This window comes from Helianthus annuus, chromosome 3, assembly GCF_002127325.2.
Source record: "Helianthus annuus cultivar XRQ/B chromosome 3, HanXRQr2.0-SUNRISE, whole genome shotgun sequence".
Taxonomy (NCBI): Eukaryota; Viridiplantae; Streptophyta; class Magnoliopsida; order Asterales; family Asteraceae; genus Helianthus; species Helianthus annuus.
Window position 1 is genome coordinate 35253893 of NC_035435.2, and position 11211 is coordinate 35265103.

General features: G+C 35.8%; 1 protein-coding gene across 1 annotated transcript; it reads left to right on the forward strand.

Moving 5' to 3' along the window:
- The first annotated feature begins 1577 nt into the window (after positions 1–1577).
- On the forward strand, positions 1578–4700 carry LOC110939439 (PTI1-like tyrosine-protein kinase At3g15890). Its single transcript, XM_022181053.2, has 4 exons — positions 1578–1645; positions 1740–1887; positions 2579–2841; positions 3727–4700. The coding sequence occupies exons 1-4, from the start codon at positions 1599–1601 to the stop codon at positions 4442–4444; spliced, it is 1176 nt and encodes a 391-aa protein (XP_022036745.1). The 5' UTR covers positions 1578–1598; the 3' UTR covers positions 4445–4700.
- The last annotated feature ends 6511 nt before the right edge of the window (positions 4701–11211 follow it).

The window sequence follows — 11211 nt, forward strand, 5'->3', positions numbered from 1 at the left end:
CGCTAGTGGGTTTGTATAACAAGGTTTAGGTTCGTCATCCTCCGAGAGGGACCTACACAATATAGTTACAAAAGTAAGGGTTATGTACTTATGTTAGTGTTAACAAAAATGTAAACATGGTTAATGGGTCAAAAGTTGATATGCCGAGCAGTTTCCACTTTAGGCAAAATGGACGGATATGGGTCAAAATGAGTTCGAGTTGAACCGCGTTATCATGAGTATGGGTCGAAATGGGCCACCTTCAACCATTTTTTTTTCTCATTTACATAAATACTCAACGCGTAAATTCTGACTACAAAAACATACAATTACAGATTAAGGGTCATTTTTTGTGGCTGCAGTGTTAGTTTTTTGTCTTGTGAAATGATACTTTAGTTGGTGTAATACTTATATGGGTAGAGTGTTTTTTATTCTGGTTGGGGCAGATTACGACAGAGTATATAAGCACTTGAATTCTGCATCTCGGTAACCTATGACAAAATGTGTATAAAAGTGTATTCATGTGGCAACAAGTTTATCGGAAAACTGCTACCATATGGATAAAATTTCTACATTTATGATGGGAATCATGGAATGAACAAGCAACATGCATGCTGATATTTAAGACACTATGAACAGGAAGTTCAATCAACAATCACAAAAAGGAATACTGGTGCATAAGCTACTAAATAAAATATAACAAAATGGAACAATGGGGCATGACTATGGAATATAAGCAATCTTTTAAAGACCGAGTTAGATGCAATCTCAGTCCAACCAACAAATCATACAAAGGAGAAATTTGGTGTCCATGGACTGGAAACAACCTCATACACATTTAGTTGTATATAATAATGGGCTACACTCTCAATAAAATATCTTTGTTTTCATTCAAGTAGAAGTTTTTTTATTCTTTCAACAAAAGGCGTGAAAATTGTTATATTCTTTTGTTCATGTTTCCCTTCTTTTAGGACCGAATCATTTTATAAGTTTAACTACAACTTCACATTTCGTGATTAAGTTTATGAAAACTTTCTCTCTTCTTATAGCGAAGACATTAATATGTTATATATTTTTTATGATTTTAAGTGTGTATTAATCATAAATAGTTTTTAATAAAAGTAACTTTCTCGAGCCTGGGAAGCAATCTCGGGTGATAACCTAGTATATGTAATATATTATGTATTCGCGTAGTTAGACACAACCTTCTAACACCTTTCAGAAAAAAGACACAACCTTCTACTAGTTAGATACATCACAAAAAAAAAAGTAAAAAAAAAAAAAATAATTACAATAACGACTCAAGCATGTGAAGATGGATAACTATAATGATTAGCCGGACCCGGAATATATTTAACGAAAAGTCATGTGTAAGAGCTCTCATTTTACATTAGATTTTTCATTTCAATTTTAAATACATTATTATAATTTTATTTTAATATTTAAGCACCCACTTCTTTCATTTAACTAAACGAATTTTGATTTTATACGGAAGCACAGCCGGCCGAAGTCGGCACTCTTACATATAATATGAACATGGTCGTCATCTACTTCTGCATAAAAAGTGTATTTTGGAAATTAGTAAAAACATTATTCTTGGAAAACCCCATAAGCAAACTATGGGTTCTTCCTTCAGCTGTTGTGATTCTGACAAGGTTAATGAAGGGTATGCAAAACTTATTAGGGTTATATGTTTTTTTTTTTTTTTTTTTTTTTTTTTTTTATAAATTTATATGTGCTGAAGTAATATATTTTTTTAGGGTTCCATCAAGCAATGATCCCTCTACATGGAGAATCTTCACTTTCAAGGAGTTGCATTCAGCTACTAATGGTTTTAGTGAAGATAACAAGCTTGGAGAGGGAGGTTTTGGAAGCGTTTTCTGGGGCAAAACGTCTGATGGTCTTCAGGTGAGATTTATGGCTGCCTTTTATTTTAGATTCATCATATGTTGTAGTTGTAGTGTTACACAATGCAAATCCTTGCTATCGTCTACAAGAATTCATCACGTAACTAAAATTAGGATTGTTTAAAAAACTCACGATTCATAATAATCTTGCACAAAAATACAGCCAACTTGTTTTAATATATGAACTATAAATTCTTAGCTTATAAGATAAACAGTTCGGTATGTTAATACATATTAGGATGATGAAGTTGTAATTTTACATTTATTTTTAAGTGAGCAAAAATGTGTTTTGTTAATTTGTCTCTCTTAAGTATCTTTTACACACTAATGCTAGTTATGTGATAAATAAATAAAAAAGTAAGTGAATAATATTGTTTATAAAAACTATAAATTAGTTAGCTGGTAACCTAAATTTTGTAGTTATAATTCTTTACAAACCTATGTAAATATAGATATCCTATTTAACTATATCCTCAAAATCGTTTTTATTTTATATGATTTCACATATAATCTTTTAAATCTATAAAATATTTCATTAATTAATTGTTCCATTGCTTTACCGGTTACTTTGTTAGTGTATGTGTGCACGCGTGTAGATACCAAATTTCCGTCTGGAAAAAGTTTTTTGATCCCTCACTTGCTACACATGTGTTGGTCACTAATCATTTTATGCTTTTGTTCATACGTTTTAGATAGCAGTTAAACAACTGAAATCGATGAATTCAAAAGCTGAGATGGAATTTGCTGTTGAAGTGGAAGTTCTTGGAAGGGTTCGACACAAGAATTTGTTAGGACTTAGGGGTTATTGTGCTTCGGCTGAACAACGACTTATAGTCTATGATTACATGCCTAATCTTAGCTTGTTATCTCACCTCCATGGCCAATTTGCTGCTGAAGTTCAACTTGATTGGAAAAAGAGGATGAAAGTTGCCCTTGGATCGGCAGAAGGACTACTGTAAGTTTCCATGAGCACTCTTTATCAAATACTTGTTAACTTTTAAACTAAAAAGATCAAAATTAATATAACTAAAGGCAGTGGCAGAGTTAGACAAAAAGTTCCGAGCGGGCGGAAAGACATGAGACCCAGTTTATATATTATATAGATATTTAGGCAAAATAATTGGGGAGCAATCCTATATATTCGTGATGTTATTAGTAATACATTGCCGGCCATTGGAATGAAAATATTATCAAGAAGGTGAGGAAAACTTCTTGAAAGGCCGTCTATTTCATTTTTAAATTATTTCTATAATAATTAAAATGTGCTTAATATTCCTTATGTGTCCTTTCCTGATTAATGTACTTGCTAACGGTATTTAGGTCGTCTAGTGTAGGTATTAACCAAATAAAATAAGTATATTAGTTAATGAAGAAAATGAAAGAAACGCATGGTAGTGTTCTCTAGGTTTTTGTTCTCATGAAAACTATGCTAACAATGTTGTCTTGTGTTATCTTTTGGTAGCCCCCTAGTGTAATCATTAGGAGATCCATACTAATGCATTATGCATGATTTTTCCAGAGAAAAGAAAAATTGAAGAATGTGAAACAACATGAGTTATATCGCAATAGTATATTGATATTAATAAACAATCAATAAGTAATCTCGTTTAAGCAGACTAAAATTATTACAATTTTCACACCACGGCATAATGACTATCTAAAGGTCCTTGTCACAAAATTACTAAAACACATTCAAAACTATGCTTAAAGGTTACAAAATTCATATTTATTGTATACAGAATATAATTTTAAAACTATTCGTTCCCTATAACTTCTATTCTATTTTAGTAAACCTACGTACTTATAACACTGGCAATCTTTAACATATTTGATATCACAGGTACTTGCACCATGAAGTTACACCCCACATAATCCACAGAGACATTAAGGCAAGTAATGTCCTCCTAGACTCTAACTTCGAACCGCTAGTAGCAGACTTCGGATTCGCCAAGCTAATCCCAGATGGTGTTAGTCACATGACCACCAGGGTCAAGGGCACACTAGGTTACTTAGCCCCTGAATACGCCATGTGGGGAAAAGTCTCCGAAAGTTGCGATGTTTACAGCTTTGGCATTCTTCTCTTAGAACTGGTAACAGGACGAAAACCGATTGAGAAACTCCCAGGAGGTGTAAAACGAACCATAACTGAGTGGGCTGAACCCTACATTGAAAAAGGAAGGTTTCGCGAGTTGGCTGACCCGAAATTGAGAGGCAATTTTGATGAAGATCAGCTGAAACAATTCATAAATGCGGCTGCACTTTGCGTGCAAAGTGAGCCCGAAAGGAGGCCTAACATGAAGGAAGTTGTGGCCTTGCTTAAAGGGTATGAACCTAAGGGGAACATGATGCAATTCAGGTTAAAGAGTGTCAAATATGGTGATGATCTTGTGGCTAAGGATCAAGCTAGTGATGATGATGATGATGATTATGATGAGGATAGAACGGGTGGTGGGTATGACGAAAGTGATGCTTATGGAGTTTTTGGTGCCATGAGCAACGTGCAGAAGATGCATGATCCATACAAGAGGTATGCAGACAGAATGGGGAAGAAAGGGTGATTGAATATCTTCATTATTTAATTAAGAACATCAAAAGTTCCATCTTTTCGGATGTTGTTATGGGATCTTCGAAAATTATCTTGTGTGATATCCTTACGATGATAATTATCTGTTTGAACGGGGTTTCTATATCTCTTAAATTATTTTGTTATATAATTTGGTATTGTAAATTACAATATTCTTAATTAATACATTTGATATTGTAAGACTAAATATAATTATTGGGTTATATTTAATTGTGTAACCATTAAAATCATTTATATTAGAGTTAATTGCTTGGATAGTCCTTGTGGTTTACCATTTTTCACCTATAGTCCTTATCTTTTTAAAATAATATGTTTGGTCCCTATGATTTGCTCGGTTGTTACTCGGATGGTTCATAGAGTGAATGTCTGTTAGTTTGCTCAGTTAAGTTGGTATGAAATTACTAAATTACCCTTAGAGTTAATAAACATTAATTAAAATATTAAAAGATATATAAAATAATTATGTGTGTGGTCCTCACTCCACCCAATCAGCCCGTTCCCACCATCTATATTGGACCCGCCCACTACCATCATCATCTTCAACCTCATTCACTCTCCTCCCACAACAACACAACCCACCCGTCGGTTGTTGAATTCCGACAAACAAGATCAGTGATTTAAACGTATTAACCACAACAACATCAGCAACCGAAAGAAAGCTTTGAGCAACTATCAAATTCGATACCCAGTTCACAGTAGTTGCTATTCCTCCAAAAGTCTCGCGATACAATTCTGAGTATATTTCAGAATTCACCGTCCATGGAATGGACCCGTCCCAAGGGCGAACGAACTAACGTAATTATTGCTTATTAATTGTAAGGGTAATTTGTAATTTCATACCATATTAACTGAGCAAACTAACAGACATCCATTATGGGGACTGTCCGAGTAACAGCCGAGTAAATCATAGGGAATTAACATGCTATTTTAAAAAGGTGTGGATTAAGGTGGAAAAAAGACAAACCATGGGGACTATCCGAGTAACAGCCGAGTAAATCATAGGGACTAATTCTTTATATTATATAGATCAAAATATATTATACCTATTATGAAATTAGTTGCTAATTGTTGACAGGCCATATTATCCTTATTAACTAATGATCCTTCCGTGTATCCTTGATACATCATTTTTACTATGTACAACGGGTATTGGAACGATCAAGGATCCTTAATTCTTGTAACAGTTTATAATAATTGTCTTCGATATGCCTTTGTAGTTTGATGCAGGTAAATGAGTTAAATGAGTTGGACTTGGTCAAGCTAGAATCTCGCTAAATATGCTCCGAAAAAAGCACATGCAAAAGATGGATTAGCCGTTATGGACAATCGTGGTGACTTCCATCTTTTTCATTTTGTTAGTTAGATAGTTTCCATTAACATTTATGGGATGATCAACTCATTAGACACACAATTCGCACACTTAGCAACTTTCGAATACTCTTTGAAACACACACACTAGTGACTATTTGTATTGATCTTGTTCATCATCCAAAGTTGTACCCGATTTTGCATTGTTCTTTGATTGATATAATTGGTGATCGGTAGTTTCCATCACCCGAGGTTTTTATGTGGGAGATCTTCTAAAGATGAAGGGTTTTTTACTCGTATAAATCATGGTTTTAATTGCCATTTTCATTTCATATTCAGTTACATTATTGTTCAACATTCAAGCACTCTACCTCACAAATCAGATTTGATTTCATTATCGTTAAACCGATTTTTGACCAAAACAATAATCATTTATATTATATAGATCAAAATATATTATACCTATTATATAAATAGTCGGTAAATGTTAATGGACCATATTACCCTTATTACTAATTAGGTTTCCTCTTGTTTGTATATATAAGAAGATGATTAAAGAGGTTAAGGGTTAGACACTATAGTAACATCAAGAAATCGCCCCCCTCTACTCCTCTTTCGCCATCCGAATTCCACCCTAGAATTCGGTTTCACCATCACCTTAAGGAGAAACTAGATCATCCTGACAATTATGTCGAACTCCATGCCTGCGTCTCTAGCTGGATTCTTTGTTAGCCTTTCTGTGGTTACATATATTTCTATAAATTTTTCATTATTTTATACAGAACTGATGAACAAATATTTGTAAATGACATAAAAAATAAAAATCATTCTTGTGGTATATGATAACTATTATGGAAAGAGTAGTTATATGATTCCATATGTTGTTCAAAATGAATCACGATCGAGCCACTAAACATCAAAGAATTAAAGAGTCTAGGAAGTCGTTTAAAGGGAGAAATATCACCAACGACTTCTTTATTGAATTGAATTGTAAGATATCGAAGAACTAAAAACAAAAATGGGTTCAACATCAGTTGTTCTCAACATTTTCTACACCCACTTCTATATACCTATTCTTTACACACTTCTATATACCTATTTGTGAAGAATCCATAAAATTCTTGTGTTCGTGTGCCGTGCTTTATATTTTGCTTTTATTGTGTTTTCGTTGTGAATCAGTATTCCGCTGCGTCACTTGACACCTAACAAGGGGTAGACAACTAAGCCCAAAACTTTATTATACTAGTATTTAGGATCCCGCACGTTACGGCAGGATCTTTTAACTGAACAAATAATAGACGTAAAATTGTTAAACCACGCACGCGCGATACGACGTGTTAACTCGTAAAATAAAGAGCGTAATGTAAGACATTATTAAGTATAGTTAGATTAGAGGTTGTAAAAAGTAGCAACAATAAATATTTAGAAATTAGACATTAATTAATGATTTCAAATTTAATGCTGTAATTGTTTTAATGTTTTGCATTATTTGAATTAAAGTAATATAACATCCACATTAATAAAAAAGTTTTTTTTCCCTATGGGTTTATAATCCTCAAGCCCTCATATCCATAATATTACATTTCCCTGGTATCCAGGTGAATAGCGAATATGAGTAGCGTCGATTTAACTTTGATGGGAGGCAATGTTTTATCGATTATTCCAGCGTCGTGTGTTTCGCCCGGTGAAAGTCGGGTTTCCACGCATCTGGGGAGAGCCAAGGGCTGACGGCGGTCGAGTAGTCGACCTTATCCACAACGTCCGGTATCACGGTAGTTGGTACATCGTTACTTGCTGTTGAAAAAAAATAATATTAAGTTTCTATTAAACAATATATTAATTGTATTTATGCCAAAAAATGGCACATTATATTTTATATGACAATAAATAATATTTTAATAAATCTGGATGTGTTTGCTTCAATACATTTAGGTCATGTTTGGATTAGCTTTTCAAAACAACTTATATTTTTTTTGGAAAAATTAAAAAGTCATAGTAGAGTAACTTATTGACTTTTTCACCCAGGTAACAATTTCATGCCAAACACTTTTAATTTTTAAAAAAGTTGATAAGCTAATAAGTTACTAAAATAAGCAATCCCAAACAGGCAAACACCCCCTTACTGTAGTAGTATTTCGGATATTTACCTGGACCACCTTTTCTCACATTGTTTGTGTTGGATTATTCGGGTTTGTTTACGGGTCACAGGTTCGGCACGTTATCAGGTCACAAAGTAAATGGTTCGATGGGTTTAATTAAATACTTTCTGCAAGTTTTCTTCAACTCCACATTCATATACATACATGTGTGTGATCATAGGGGCCTGGGGCCTGAACCAACATTTGGTATCAGAGCCTAGTGCTCGCAAAGAAGACGGTGTAGCCGTTTTCAGAGTCGGTCTCGTGAAAACGGTTTAGCCCGTCGTTGCGGGCCAAACGCAGCAGGAGAGTAGGAAAACGAGTTGTTCGGGACTGTGTTGCAGCGTTAGACCAAACCAGAAAGGTGTTTCGGTTCGACCGTTGTTTTGGGGAAGCGCCGGAATGACAGCGGGGTGTCCGACATCACTTTTCGGGGCTATTTCAGGACTGATTAACAACAGAAGACGGAGGCGTTATGGTGTTTTCGGTAGGCCGTTGTTGTGGTAGACGTGTTGGTTCAGGCCCACTCAATTCTCACTCATAAATTGATTGTAAATATGCAGAGAAACAAAACTCTTATATAACTTAAAATAAAATACAACGAGAATGAAAGATGCTTTAACAAAAAAACAATACTATCCTATTTATAGCAAACCCAAAGCACATGCACAATAGAATATTCCAACGAAGTCCTCCATTTCAGCAACAATATTCCAACGTATACTTCCTCAACTTCCACTTACCATGTTCTCGGTCAACCTTAGACTAATTCACTACCATGTGACTAAAATAAAACCCAGCTGACCCGTTTAATTATTCGACCCATTTTCTAACCCGTACTAGACCCGTAACCCATCAAGATTATCCAACATTCACCCCATAATCTTGATGTCGGTTCTTGTTACTTGCTCGTTTCTTTGTCGCATTCAATCTGGCTTTTCTTGCAATCCGAAGCTTCCCTCTTGCTAATCTTTCTTCTTGCAATGAACCACAAACGACTCGGTTCTTGCTACATGAATCGCAAGGCTCCGGTTTCTTGCTAACTTTCGTTCTTGGTAACCCGAATTAGATTTCTTGCTCTTGCTTCTAATCAGATCAGATTACTTGCCCTTAATCTTGCTTTTCGTGTAGAAAATTTTCTCTACATGACTCACTTTCTTGCTAAAACAACTTGATGCTGATCAACAAAAAAACACCGCCTAGTATTTTCCTTTAAACTTGCTGCTTCTAATTTAATTCAGCTGCTACATGTCTTAGGATCATACTCTTGAACCACTCCTCTTCTTCTATTGGCAGTGAATTCTCACCTTCTCGGTCTTAAGTTGAAATTTCAAGCTGCTGGTCCATTTCAGCTTTGACGGTCTTCTCTGTCTCGCACCGGAACTCACTTTCCGGCTGCGGTCACGGTCTTCGGTCTTTCTTTTCGGTGAAGAGAACAGATTCAGTCTTCGGTCATGCGGTTCGGTCTGTCACGCATGGCTTCCGTTCTTCTTCTTAGGCAATGGTCTTTCTTACGCCGGTATCTCCCTTCTAGCGACGGTCTCTTTCGGTCTCACTTTCTTTCGGTCTGGTCCGCGGCAGGCACTGTCTTCTTTCTCTTTCTCGCGGCACGCTACGGTCTTCTTTCGCATTCTTTTGGGCGACGACTCATCTTTCTCACGCCATTCGTGACTTCCTTCTTCTTACTTGACAATGCTTGCATCTTCTTTCTTACCGCACCGGTCTCTTTCTTGTGCGGCTTTCTTTTTTCTTGCTAAGTGACCCCGGCTTCTTTCTTCTTTCTTGTGGTGCCTCTTCTTTCTTCCTTTCTTAAGGATTCAAAGATTTGAACCCAACTTTCTTTGTCACACCCCCAAAAATACTACAAACGGAAACCCCCGCGAGGCGTGTGACGTACGAGGATCTAGCCACTAATCACATTGAACTTATACAAGATTTTAAAATAAAAGTTTTCATTTATTAAGATAAGGTATAACAAAACATTATGTATAAACTCAGTGTGTTCAGCGGAAGCATATTACAACGTTTAATCAAGTCAAAACCCAAGTACATGTAACCAATTAGTCTTGCTTCGTATTTCCATGTATCTCGACTCATGACCACTCCAGTAACCCAGACAACAAGTTCCACATCCAACCTGCGAGCATGCAAACAAGTGTATCAGCACAACACTGGCGAGTTCACGGTTTTTGTAAAAACGTTTAGTTTCCAAGTGTTTAGTCCAGTTTAATAACAATTCGTAAAACAATGTTGATAATAACTCGATACCGTACAAGATGGCGTTAGATTGTTTTGCCAGTCCGTAATGCCACCTATCAAAGCATTGGTCATGATAAAGGTCATTAGTTCACGCCCGTCCTCTCAGGTACGGTGTGAGGTTGCCAAGCCTAATAGCGCTATCAACTAATACCCTGTTACCTCTCAGGTAACTATTCGGTAGAAGGTGGGACTTAAGGTGATAGGAAATGAGTGTATTATCCAACATCCCAGTTTATACCCAAAAGACTTATTCCTCTCAGGAATACCCATTTGATTGTCCCACCCACCGGGACGCATGCTCAAGAGAAGTGAACTCACCTTTTTATTGCTCGGTAGATTAGATTTAAGTGTACGAAACCTAGAGCGATCGACCACGCCCTATAATAGTTACCATGGTTTATTAGGCTTTGTTTACACATTGCACGAAAATCCTACACATGTCTAGCTAGCAACTAGCACGCAAACTAGAAGTTACATGGCACGTCTAAACATATGGTTCCATAACCGTGTTCATAACTTTTCTACAATGTTACTTATGCTATTTATACAATTACCAAACAAACATGGGTACTACCAGTAGCAAGTTGGTTCCTACGCGTTCATGCTTTATTACCTATAAAATCACTGAAAACAAGTTGTTTTGGGTGACCCGTTAAACCTGTTTACAAGCCTTAAAAAATTATGATTTTTTTATGTGACACACCACTCGGAGGGGTAGGCCTTGTGCTAAAATTTAAAGGTCTAACTCTTTACCAATACTTCATAGAAATTCATTTACTTAGCTGCAATCAGGTTCGTCACTTCTGACTGCGGCTTACGGAAAAATTCATTTAACATTCCTCGTTTATCCGATTGATGAAATTCCAGTTGGAGATTCATGCTAACACATAAGGCCATCCGCTCCATAAATCTCACAACCAAGTTCGCAATATTCATTCAGGTATGACAGAGAACATAAGCTGCATTTTTTGTAGAATCTGCAGCTTTGCGCACAGAAACGAAATAAATCATTTTAAATAGTAAAAGGCGTCCAAAA